General features: G+C 32.4%; 1 protein-coding gene across 1 annotated transcript; it reads left to right on the forward strand.

Moving 5' to 3' along the window:
- Positions 1–2614: 2614 nt before the first annotated feature.
- dmrt93B (doublesex-Mab related 93B) lies at positions 2615–10348 on the forward strand. The gene is made up of 5 exons (XM_088230332.1): positions 2615–2790; positions 5616–5825; positions 6973–7079; positions 8815–8989; positions 10115–10348. Exons 1-5 carry the CDS (start codon positions 2629–2631, stop codon positions 10346–10348), a joined length of 888 nt encoding a protein of 295 aa, XP_088086458.1. The 5' UTR covers positions 2615–2628.
- Positions 10349–14520: the final 4172 nt, after the last annotated feature.

The following is a 14520-nucleotide window of genomic DNA, read 5'->3' on the forward strand; positions in this document are numbered from 1 at the left end:
TGGTTGACAAAAGAAAACTAGTGTCCGAAATGAAATATCTTAAATCAGAAATAGTAAGTTAAACCACACAAAGACAAGTTACGAACTGTAACGAGACTTAGCAGCAACTAGAGTGACGATTCATGACTCAACAATACGAGAAGACTTATTGAATCTGGAAGAAGAGAAATTAGATCAAAGAAGAAACAACTTTTGACGGCGCGAATGATGAAGCAATGAACTATTTGAGCTAGGAAATACGACAAATGCACTGCAGACTGGAGGAAGGTGCAGTTTTCAGATGAGACTTACTTTCTCGTGCAGGAATATCGAATAAAATTTGAATATAAAAAAACCTACTGTGGCTCATATTGACCAAACGGCATAAAATTATTTGGAGACGATATTCTAGAGCTGATTTTTGTATACGGGGACTGGATCTTTAATAGCAATAGAATGAATGATAAATAGCCTAAAATACAAAATTCTATGGTGCAGCACTCGATAAAATAACATAATAAATGTTGTTCTAATGGTATACCTGCATTTCAACAGAACGCAGCTCTGTGTCGTACGATTGATTTCAGTCTGGCCTATAAATCCACCTGACCTAAACCCAATAGGAAATTTGTGGGCGATTTGTAAATATAAAATACGAAAATCAGACACCACCAAAATGATAAAAATGATAAAAGCGGTAATTCAGGTTGATTTATGTAGTTTTGGGACGACAAAATAAAAGAAAATCAAAATTTAATTGAATTCATGCCAAAGTGTGTTCACGCTGTTATATAATAAATAAAAATATTTGTTATTAGATATGGGGATTTTACATGACATTCTTAATGGACGTCTTGATAGTCCTGTTCTGGTTTCTGAGTTGGCCCTTAACGTACCTGGCTACCGCACCCGTCACACGAATCTATCTCTTTTCCATGTACCTACAGTTCGCACCAACTATGCACAGAACTCTCCTCTGATTCGCTTGACGCGTAATTATAATTTATTTTTCAATAACATAAACATATTTAGCTGCAGTAAACTCACTTTTAAAACCAAAATTAAAAAACTATTATTTGAAAAAAATTATGTTTCGTTATAAAAAAAATAATATTTTTAGATTATAAATTTAAATTGTTTCTATTCACTCATATCAAATACACACTTACCCTGTCCCTAAACCTACCCTTACACCCATATACAATCACACACATATTCATATACCTACCAAAACCACACTCCACTTTTTTACACACGCATCCTCACACAAAAAAAAAACTCGCACACATGCACTTCTATGAATTATATATAACTGAACTGGATTTTTATAATTGTATTTATGTGGAAAACTGATTTGGCTTTATTTTATGTTTTTTTTTTATAATGTTGTGTATATGTTTTTGTATTGCTGTTGTTTTTCTTAATAAACAAAAAATAAAAAAAGTTTTTTTTGCGCGTCATGTGTAACTCGAAATACCAATTATTAATATTTTTATGAGTATACAGAGTTTTATTCCATCAATGCTCACAATACTGAATAATGTCACAGAAAAAATTAAGCTATTTAATAAATAAAAATGTTTTTAGTAACATTAATGACAATCAATATAAAAACAATATGTAAGCATAATGTAAAATAAATAGAAATAGATTGAACAAATAAATGGGAAAAATGATAAATAATAGTGTAAACATTTAAAGCAAGCTGGAAAAAATAGTATTTTTAATAAATACCGAAGTATATAAAATTTGATTATAAAAAAATAGCTTAACTTTGTAATACATACTACGTATACATTCGGTCTAATTTAGAAGATTAATAAAAACCAAGTACATAATATTGCACGGATAGTAGTAGGTATACATAACAAAATTAGTTAACAAAACGTATGAAAAAAAACAGTAGGTACCTACCTTGATTTTTTCAACAAAAAATGCTAAATGCATCACCAGCAACAAACGGCAAATATTTTTTAATTGTCATACATTATAAATATTATAGATTGTCGTTTAAATTCGAGATAATATATGGTCAATTCGTTATTTTACCTACTACCTATATTCAGAGCCGTAACTATCATAGGTTCAGTTGGCATATACAGGATGGCCGGAGAAGTGACGTCCAAAAGAAAATACGCTCATAAAGCTAGGGTTTCCTAGGACAGCGGTGCCCGTATTTTAACGGCCGTAGTGAACGGTGATGCGGTGGACAGCCGTCGTAACGGTGACTAGAGAATGGTTTCCTATGAAAACGGTGTTAAATGGTGCTGATATCGCCGTTTTCCTAGGAAACCACTCTCTAGTCACCGTTACCACGGCTGTCTACCGCATCACCGTTCACTACGGCCGTTAAAATACGGGCACCGCTGTCCTAGGAAACCCTAGCTTAATTAACCCTAGCTCGTATTAATTTACAAACGTGTATATTCCCGTTCCTTTTTAATGAGAAACGAGGCGTTTTTTAATTTTATGAAAATATGCTTAACATATTTTTTTTGTGAAGCGCCGTGATGCGCGCTCAAAGGGTGCAGCTTGAAAAGCCTGGCGTAAATACGGTGCTGTGTACAAATTATAAAAATAAACGCCGTTGTACTGGTGGCCAATTCCCTCGAGGGTGACAGGATGATAGTCTTCCTTGCAGGAGTGAAGATGCTGGGCGGGGCGCGCTCCCGCGTGCCGAAGTGCGCGCGCTGCAGGAACCACGGTCTCATCTCGGGGCTGCGCGGGCACAAGCGCGCGTGCGCATACCGCCACTGCCAGTGCGCCAAGTGCGGTCTCATCAAGGAGCGCCAGCGCATTATGGCGGCACAAGTAAGGACTGTCTCGTTTAATTGATTTGCATTTTATTATTTAGCAATTATTACAGATCAGCAACAAACAATCACAGATCCCTAACACGCGATCACTAGTAGAGGTGGGCAATTCCTTTTTTTATAAGAGTAGCAATAACAGTTTAGTGTTACCTCCCTCTCCCCAGAAAATTGTTGAAAAACATTGATTCAATGAAATGCATGTTTTTTAATCCTATGTTTTTATGGGCCTCACTTATTAACCTGGTGTTAGTTACGCCTTGTCATAGTGGTTGAATAAGAATGGGAATACCATCTTTATTATAGTTGTAGAATAAGGATGGTTCTCCCATCCGTATTCTGCCACTATGCATAGGCGCAATTTATTTTTTTCGTTATGAGTAAGCCCCATTGATTTTTTAATTCAAGTATATAAAATTACTTATTAGGCTTCACATTTATTTTATCGCTTTAAATATTATGTTATGAATAAAAAAAAAATAATGAAACATTTTTACGTTGCTCAGTATTTGTGCGTTTTGTAATATAAATGATTTAGACGTACATATATACCTAGTTTTTAAAACAGTCTGAATATTTTGTTTATTATCTCTGTTTATTAAGTTAGTCTTCTTTCTTTATTCTCAAATATAAAAACATTTCAAAAAAGTATACTGTTAAGTGTCCTCGAGTATATAGTTTGTAGGAGTAAATACAAAAAAAATACTCATTTATAAATATACACATATATATATATATATATATTTATATACAGGATGTTCTTTAAACCATGTCACATCCGAAACCACGATGATCAGTATGGGCAAGAAGACATATTGGCATTTTAAACAAATATTTAGAGCAAAGAAAAATGAAAAGAAAAAATTGAAAAAAACAAATGGTTGCATACTTCTGCAGGGGAGAAGTAAGGGGAGCGCGGCGCAGTATCAGATTCCCTCCTCCCTCTCCTCGCTTCTCCTCTGCTAATAATTATTTTTTTAAATTTTATCAGTTCTGAAAAAATATTTTTATGTGCCGATATGTCTTCTTGCTCATACTGATCATCGTCGTTTCGGATGTGGCAGGGTTTAATGAACACCATTTATATATATATATTTATATATAAAATATGTATATATATATATATATACATTTTATATATATATATATATATATATATACATTTTTATACATATATATATATATATATATACATATATATTTGTATTAATTTTAGAAATAATGAACGGTTTAATGAACACCATGTATATATATATATATATGGTGTATATATATATTTACATGTATATTTAAATTTTTTTTTAGAAAAAAGAAATATTTGCGTTCTTATGATTTACCCAAATATTTAATTTCGAGGGCCATTCTCGACGAGTTGTAAATAACTCACTATTAGAAAATGGAATCAAGTTGGGGTAGAGTGGGATTCGAACGACGGACCTTTGGTCGGTGAGTCCGAGACACTAGCCACAGGACCACAACCCGATGTTATATATTTATATTTAAATGTATGTATATATATATATCTACATATATACACGGTTTTCAGAGTCATATCGCGACAATTTAGAGGAACATTTTTTTGTGGTACTTAAAACTATCCTTATTAGTTTTTTGGAAAATCGCTTTTTAAATTATTTTTTTTATTGATACTAAAAATGATTTTGACCAACGAAACGATACGCAACGGATGTGGAGAAGTAAAGCGGTTGGGTAGGGAAGGGTCAGGGTATTGTGGAAGGGATGCTAGTCTGAGACAAAGAATTTTCTTAATTTTAAAAATAAAGTTTTTTTTTTCTGTAATAAAATTAGGTTTTGGAAAATATTTATTAGGATTTTTTTTAAAGTTTACCATTAGTAATGTTCCTCCAAAGTTTCGCGGTCTGGCCCTGAAACATAGTGTATATGAACTCAACAAAAGTATGATGTTTTGTTAAAGTTTGATGAAAGTATAATATTCTGCTGTACCTAACGATTTTTTCATTTAATTTTAGCTAGAGAAGTATTAACTATATTAAAAAGGTAGTTAAATTAGCAACAATTCACGGACAGTGTATACTTGTAATGCCGTATTAAATAGACTTCATGAACTCGGCAATAGTTATTCCCACGTATCTGATATATTTAGTGTAGGGTATTGTTCCTATAGAACAAACCTTTTGAACTTTTTCAAAGATGGTGAATGGTAATTATATTTATTTATTCATGCATTTCACTTACAGTTTTTTGTTCACTTTGCCTAGCTGTGTGAAACAGTACTTATGATTTTCTTGTTGTTTTACAGTAGAATGTTTTATTATTAAAACTTTCTACTGAATATGCTGTATATTTTTTAGGTTATTTTTAAAAAATATAAATCTTACATAATTTTTGGTTTAATTTTTTTTTTTATAAATCTTGTCTTTAAATTCACGTTTAAAAGAAATAAAATATATTAAGCCAAATATGTTAATATTATAAATGTCAGTAAAAAGCAGATTTGCCGTTTATGTTAATATAATAAAATAAAAATAATAAATAAATTTGTTGGCATTTAGATAAGACCGCACTAATGGAGAAAACTGGACATAATTTGTTTTAAAGGATTTTGTGGATAAATACTCCGTGAATAGATTAAAAAATATAGAGAACCTTATATTGTTTATGTAGTAATTGTGTTTTTTATATTTAGAATAAATTATGTAGTTTATGATTAAGTAAGGTATAGTTGCACCCCTAAAGATATAGTTTTTAAAGGGCTAATTTATACAATATCTATGTACCTTCTACGTACGCAAAAAATGACAAAATACAAAGGTCTTGTTTAACTAAAGAATTTGTTGACTGCAGGTAGCCTTAAAGCGCCAACAAGCAGCTGAGGATAGAATAGCTTTGCACTTGGCTGCCGCCGCTGGGGCGCTCCCGCCGGGGGGCGTCGGCGTCGCGACGCCTGGGACTCCAAGGGGCATCGCAGATTCCACAACTGCGCCCCAACTTCCACCTGGACGTATATTTGGTATGACCGTCACACCACCCACCGACTCTTCAAAAGGATCGTCTGTACGTTTCGTTTATTGATTATATTACAAAAAAAATATTATCATTGATGGATAATTTCAACCGAGATGAGGAAATTTTTTAAAAAGGGATATTAAAGTCTAAGTATATACATAGTTTATGACATTCTTTTGATCGGTTGAAATAACTTTACACACTGTGCAACATTCTGCATATGTCTGAATATTAATATTTTTTGAAATCTTTTCATATTTAAACCTTATAAATTGTATACATGGACAATGTCCGTTAATAAATAAATAAATAAATAAATAAATAAATAAATAAATAAATCTTTTCATTTGTATAAACTGAAATACTATAAAATGCTTTTCCATTTTTGTACTACTTCTTGTACCAATTGGTTCATTTAAACTAGCTACAATATATAAAGTAAAAAAACCTGTTTGTAAATATCTAGAATTCCATATATTTCCTTTTCAAAACGATTCTTTATCGTTGTTGAAGATCTTTCAATGTTGATAAGTTCCTTTAAGGGGCAATCCAGTGCTTGTCTATAAGTATTTTGACATGCAAAAATTACTGCTGTAATATCAAAACCTTTAAAAACGGTTCAGTTGATTATGTCGAAATAATTATAGACAAGGTTAGATTCCACCCCCTAGGGAGTTATTATCACATTCTCGATGTCGGGTGAAAAATATACATGCTTATATTTATTTATTTTTTACTAACTAACAGTTTATTACACATTTTTTTAGACAAGTCCCAACTCCATAGAACCAAAAGTCCCGTGTTGAGTTGTGAAGAATAATTAGTTAACACAGACATGTTTACGAGTGTATCACCGAAAATATTATATAGGATCCGAAACATGATTATGATTTTTAAAAATAAATATATGGGACATCAATATGGTAAACAGCAAACTTAAACATTAGGAAAATCATCAAGGAGTTTCACACTCAAATCCCTCCCACTATGGAATGCTATGCCTCCCACTATTGCTTATTCGTAATTTAAATACATATTAAACATAAAATTTTCATATTATTTTACCATTATTTTGTTACTTCTAAGTGTGTACTCATATCCCGACTAGATGGAAAATACTTCTCGTTGAATTGGAAATTACAATTAATATTTGGTCGTTATCAATTAAGTTCCTAATTGTCATTATTTATTTTAGGATGACATAATTCAAGTTGATTCGGAATCCAGCGATATTAAATTAGATTCAAACTGCATTGATGAAGATGGCTCTCTTCGTGAAAATTCAAGTCCATGTCCATACAGGTACTTTGAAATTTTTTATGTGATTATTTTGGTTTTCGTCACGTGATATTATCGAGTGTTTTTGGCATGTAAAATGCTATCCTACTGATTAGCATTTTTCCGGGTACCCTTTTTAGTGTAAACATTTTTGAAACTGCTCAATTCGTATTTCAGTTATACCTTGTACATTCAGATCGATTACAAATTACTTGAATTTAGTTATTAGATTGAGTTTTTCTACCGGCATTTCTTTGTGGAACTGAATTTTAATAATAATAATAAAAATACAAATGTAGTTTGATTCCACTTTTATTTATAATTTTTTCAATTTAAACTCGTTTATTCACATAATCTTTTAAAATCATGATTAAAAAACCCGTGCTTGCACTTGTAGCAATTGTAGTCTCTCACCAGTCTGACGATGTCGGTCACGACGAAATCCGATCTCTAGTAAAAATTATGAATGGAAGTGGTAACGTATTTTTATTATTTGAATTTAGTTGTTTCAGATAGCATTTGTTAAAATTTAAATATTCGTTTCGTGGTTGGTGCGATTGTCTACCATGCAGGAGGTTTCGGTTCGAATCCCGACATAGCTGTCGTGAAAAATATATTTAACCCTTGTGTAGCTATGATATCATATGATACTACATAGAATACAAGTGATATATGTCTCTTATTTTTCAAATAATGAAGACGTATTTTGCTAAAACAGACCTAAATTTTTGTTTTCAAATACCTGTATTTAAAAACATGTCATATTTTGCTTAATAAAACACGAAGTTACAGCACTGTCTTCAGAGGGACTTTTTAGCACAGTCTTTTAAGAGTTAAAAAATGTGTTTTTACACTTAAATATTTCATAGTCCTTGGACTGTCACCTGAAAAAAAATTGCTTTATTTTGTGTACCAATGTAGTGCCGTATCTTCTTCTTTATGTGCCATGTCAGGCGTCCGACGCGCGACGTTGACAACCACTTAGGAAAAAGCTTTCCTGTACTGAGCAGTACTAAACAGCTCCCTCACGGTTCTAATCTTGGTCCATTCTCGGATGTTTCGAAGTCAGGATAACTGTTTTCTTCCAATCCCTTTACGTCCCTCGATCTTTCCCTTCGTGGCAAGCTGAAGTATGACATATTTATTACCTCTCAACAAACGGGCAAAATATTGGTATTAGATATACAAAATAATTCATTGTGGATTATGATATCGGTATATTGAAGATGTTCTTAACATTCTACTTTGGATCCATATTTCAAACGCTCCAAAGCAGTTTATAATATTAACCTTAAGGGTCCACATCTCTACACCCCACAGTAAGAGGAGTAAAACCTATAATATTAATTAAATTTGGCCATTCATTGTCTCAGCTAATTCCTGTATATTATCGCAATAAAGAAGTTTTTTCTATTTATTCCACTTCTATTCTGCATTTTTTATCTTAACTTCCAAGTAGGTACCTTAACTGTTTCACCCTCCCAATATTGACACCCTTAGGTTAGAAATTTACGTTTAAATGACTTTTTAGGCTAAAAACCATCGATTTCGTTTTGTTCCCATTAACATTTAAACCAAAACGTTCACTGACGGAGTCGATCTTATCAAGCGGTTCCCGAAGGTCTTGTATATTGTTTGCAATAAGAACGATGTCCTATGCAATAATTTGGTGGTAATGTTAATTATTCACAATGCCAATGACAATATTTCCTCGAAGTGGATGTTCATAATATTAACGGGTTTGATTTTTTATATCCAGCGATTCTTCTGACCCTCGGCCGGTTGGAGTGAGCCGAGCAAGTCTCGAAATGCTGTCCAGCCTATTTCCGGGGCGGAAGAGGTCCGTTCTGGAGCTCGTGCTGCGCAGGTGTAATCATGATCTCCTCAGAGCTGTAGAGCATTTCAATTTCACGCAGGACCATCATGAGCCGCAGGTAACTCTACTGCAATATTTATTCTGCCCAAATTTGTGTAATAATTACGCATTTTCAGTTTGTTGAACAACAAAAAAATAAGTTTTAAAAAAATAAGCGACATTGCTATTTCCCTAGTTTTATAGCTGGATTAATAAAAATCTATTCGAGGTACAACAAATTAATTTATATTTCTGAAAACTACAATACAGTAAATTTGATCTTGTTTGTTGTTTTGAAAACATCGTTAGAACAAGTGGTGCATGTCATTCTTTAAACTCTAAACACTCCTGCAAGAGATTTTTGAAGCCCCACACAACTCTCTGGAGCATTTTTTAGGGTATAGTGCGAATTTCCGTGCAGATTGCCTCCTTCAGGTATTGTAAATTCCTTGGGCGATGTTCATAATTTTCATAAAAGCTTTTTATTTTTTGTTTTTTTTTTTTTTACAATAAACATAATAATAAAACAGAATATTAAAAAAAATAAAGCATAATTACATAGCAATAAAATACATATTAATATAAAAATAGTAAGCAAATATTCCACAAAGGCATGGCCTGTTCGTGGGTAAATTTCAGAAAATGTTAATGAATTTTTGCTCTTATAATAAATAATGGACAGTTATAATATTTTTGTGTAACATAAGAAAGAAAAAATAAAATATTCCGTAAAAGATAATATGATATGCTGATTCATACTGATGATTAAATGTCAAACTACTTCATATAAATACGAACATGTGAAACCAAACACGATGATTTACATTTAGAAGAATATCGGAACCTTAACCACTGCTTAAAACAGTTAATTAGGTTGAATTGGTCAAAATATTATTAGTTTTTTCTATTTTATTTGACATTTAAGTGTGTAGCCATAGTGTAGTCGCATAGAAAAAATAAGAATCCACAAATGAACCATTCTCTACACCGTAAGAAGATTCGGAATAGCGTCCCAGGGGAGGTTAATAATTAAAATTAATATATTAATAATTAAAATTAATTTAAATAAAATTATAATAAAACAATAGGAATCCCTTTTGCAGAATCCACAAAATGACGTGGTAATTTTTCAAATGTTTTGTTTGTTATGTGTATTACATCTTATATCAATTCATTGGATTATCAAATCAACATTTTTTTCCAGCTACCCACAGACGAAAAAGTTATCAGCGACAACGTTCTCCTGGGACCTACGATCAGTTTGGAAGGGAGTGGTGGGAGAGGATCAGCATTTAGAGCGGTGGCACCGGGTCGAGGGGGGCAACTCGTTCCTCTGGTGTGCGGACTGTGTCCCGACTGGCTCTTACCCCGCTCGCTCATTTTACCCCTTCCACGGTCCTGTATGCCTGGCTGCTCACAATGTGGACCTCACTTCTAGATTCATAGATTTTTCCGGAGCTTCAAATGAGTTTTCAGGACTCAAATCATTACTTATTTTATAAAAATAACTTATTTCTTCTTTACTGTACTTAATATTTTCTGATCAGATTTTACTACGTTCGTTGTTCCAACGTTTTATACTATTATATATAAAAAGCGAACTGAACTCGGCAATGCTTTGCTATTGCTAGATTTGAGTTCATACTCGTATATAAATTTAATGAACATAATCGAAGGTTTGATATCAATTATTGTATTTAGTCCAAATTAGATACGTACTCGTTCATTATTATTATTTTTGTGTTTTAGTTAACATAAATTGTGAGGACAGAGAAAAAAAATAAAAAATTATTCGAACAATGTTTTCCTGTCACTGTCGCGCAGATGCCTTAATATCGTACGTAAAAGACAAATGCATGTAAGACCTTTTGTTAGAATAGACAAAATCGACGTTCCGTTTTCCCCACCTCAAAACTCAACCAATTTTGTTTTTTTTAGACAGAGTATCAGAATCTTTTTTTTCTGTATCGGTACATTTGCGATTTTCAAAAATAGTTATATTTGTCTACCGCGCGCCCGAAGACAGCAGATAAAACGGTGCTTTTTTACGGTTTTTTTTGGATGGTTCTAGTTACCATAATAACAGTTTTTTTTAAAAAACGAAGACATGCCAATAGTAAATAACTATAGTGTGTAAAAAAAAATACTGTTCTAGTGCCATAATCTACAGAGAACATACGGGAATACATTTGTATGAAGAAAAGTTGGACCGCGTCTCCTCTTAAGATTAAACAATGTTAAGTGTATATACAAAACTTTATTTCATAATGCTTTTATGTAACCAAAGAAACAGGTTCGGTGTTCTTAAATACAACCGTCGACCTATTAATATACCCGGAATCCTCTAAAATTGTGACTTCTAACTCATGCCCAAATACTCAGTCCTGCCCTACGCGTAGTTAGTAGTTCTTTAACTACCACCCAGGTTTTGACGTGAGTTTGACATTTAATTTGAAACCCAAATGCTTGGTTCTGTCGTGAAAGCCTGTAAAAACCGTTCGTATAAAAGTAAAAAAGATGGTGTAACTTTTCATTGGTAAGTAGGTACCTGGGTACTTGTTTGTGATTAAATTCCAGAATTGAATTGATTTTCAAATATTGAATTTAGGTAGGTACCTAGGTACATGGTTGAATTCTAAAACTTAAAATAATTACTTTTCAAATATAGAATTCTTTTTGCAAATGTCAAACTCTGCTCTTCTCACCTACAGAGATGCTCTTTATTTAGGAATGCGATTTTCAAAAATGTATTGAATGTCGGTCAATATTATTTTATTTATACCAAAAATCCAGTAAAAAGAAATAAATACGTGGAAGTCATAAGGAATTTAAGGAAATAATCTGATTGGCATCCACGAAAAACGAAGGTTGTTGTAAACATTCAAAAACATTTTTGAAAGCACAAAAAAATGACATCTTTTAATTTTTTTTGTATATGCATTTTCGACGAATGCGCTGGTGAACGATGAAATAAATATTCACGCTCCTAACTTTCTTTTACTCAATAAATTAATATTTTAGAAGCTATAACAATGCTCATGGCAATGATCTACATTTAGCTGAAAACCGCACGTCAATCGGTCCAGTAGTTATTCAGTCTTTCGAGGACACATATACGAACAATGCCTTTCATATATTATGTAGATAGATATAATTGATTCACTAACCCTTGAAACCCCTACGCGTTAAATAGCATGAAAAACAATATGAAATTAGTTAATCAACGTACTTACAGTTTTAAATTAGGTACTCATATAAAACATATCACTTAATAACCTTAGGTATCATTTACTTTTATTTTAAAGAAATCGGCTTATTTGCATATTGTGTCGTTGCGGTCGTTTTTTTCTCTCGAAATTTCGGGAGTCTCGAGACGCTATCACAGAAATTTCGAGACCAACAGTACGATTCTGAACGCCATCTAGGGGGTAGAGAACGCAACGCTAGGACGCAATATACCTTCGAATTAAAAAACATAACGATGATAAATATCAAATCGTCGGATTTCTGGCACAAGTTGGTAACTACATTTTACTAGTTGTGAGATATTGCACTTTAAAAGTTAAAAGCTCATCCCAAATCAGCAATTCAAATGCTCGGAAAACTGCAAGCTAAATATTTTAAAACATTATCTTTTGTACGTATAAAATTAGAAATGTTTTTTATTTATTTTTTAAATAAATATTATTTGCGGCCATTTATGACGACATCTCATTTTTCGAAAATTTGTAGTTGCCAACTTGTGGCAAAAACCTGGCGATATTATGTATATATTATAATAATAAATTAATGTGGACGTATAGTTTTTTCGAGGAAGATCAGTGTCATTTTAAATTTGTGAATAGACTATCAAACTAAGGCATTTTTTAATTTTTTATATATCGTATTATTAGCGCTGTGATTTTTTAAGGTTTTTTATTTCTGAAATAACTCCGCGTGTGACGTCAGAGATTCTTCTCTGTCAGTTCTTCCGATTGGTTCGTTTACGGTAAGCAAACAGGATATCTTTTACAGCTCTCACATTGGTTGGTTGATATGAACCAGTGACGTCGTTCAAAGTAATGCGTTTTTATATTATTATTTTTTATTATTTTTTTCGTACATTTTCAAGAACCTTTGCCGTACAAAGGCCTCAGGGCTGAAGCTTCTTATTACAGTGCTGACGCAGGTAACACTTAAGAATCAAAAGCAAAAAAACAACTCGTCAGGGCAAAACTGAAAAAAAAACCGTTATTGAGCTAAAGCGCAAGAATATCTGTTGTTTTTGCTCCATCGATGAATGGACATCATGATGAGAATATAGCAGATTACCTAAAACACATCATTGTTCCTTTTAGGTATGCTTGTTATCATAGATTTGCGGGCCAGAAGGAGCATCGCTTTGCTTATGATGGCCTTTAAACTTCTAAATGGGTTAGTTTATAATCCCAACATTTTAAAGCGCATAAACTTACGAGCATATGTACCGAGCAACTATTTAAGAACTAGGCAAGACAGATCATTTGTTCTTTTAGAATGCAGGACAAATTTACTGTTGTTGATGCTTGTGGGGAGAATGGTTGGTCTGTTGTACAGCCTACCGAAAGAAGTGGATCGTTTCTATGCTGGGATTACCAGTTTTAGACTCCTTCTCTCTAACTGTGTATCATAATGTGTATCAGTGACGTATTCGTCTTTGTTTACTATTGTTTATATGGATCTTAATAATCTATTGTGCTTTTTTATCATGTTTTTGTAGATACCTAATTACATAATCTATGTGCATTGTAATTGGCAGTAGTGCTGTATTGTAAATTTAAATAAATTAATAAAAAAGGACAGGATGCCACGGCTCCAATTACTATGGGAAGTTAACAGTTATCTACGACTGTCTATGAAAAAAAATCGATAATTGTGTACGAAAATGAGTATATTTGCGTGAACACTTAAAAGTATCTGCGTCAGTAACCTATAATTAAATATGTTTAGAAGAAAAAAATGTATGCTTATTCTGCTTTTCATACAGAAAACTTAATTTTACTTTGTAGATAAAATTGAAGATAAATGTTAACTTCCCATTGCGGGGCCCTGAAGCTAGTAAGTAGTCTACAATATATCTTAGGGAACATAGAACAACGACGCATGTGATTTTTTTCAATTTTACGTAAGAGCGGTTTAAATTTTTATATTATTAGATACTTGGGTTAGTTAATTACATATTTTTTCAAACCTAGAAAAAAAAGCCTTTACGTAACTTTTTCAATATTAAACATAAAAGAAAGTCAATGTCGCATTTTTCGCACATCCGTCGTTCTACGATCCCGACGATATATTTTTACCAATATTTTTCTGTTATTATGTTATAAAGTTATGCTATTGTGATTTGGAGATGGGTATAGAGAAAATTGTTTGGTTTGTTTTGTATTCAGTTTAATAAAAAGTTTAATTAATATTATTCTATGATGTGATTTTTTTACTACATGGACTTTTTTATACAAATTATCATAAGTATCGAATAGTCTAGAAGTCTCGAAAAGTCTCGAAATTTCGAAACTCGGTCTCCGAGTCACATCTCAGTCACGAGACTCAAATTTGTGGCGTGACTGGAAGCCCTATAGCCAGACTTTATTC

Source organism: Micrasema longulum, unplaced genomic scaffold (genome assembly GCF_059751315.1).
Source record: "Micrasema longulum isolate JH-2025_06_02 unplaced genomic scaffold, ASM5975131v1 h1tg000747l, whole genome shotgun sequence".
Lineage (NCBI taxonomy): Eukaryota > Metazoa > Arthropoda > Insecta > Trichoptera > Brachycentridae > Micrasema > Micrasema longulum.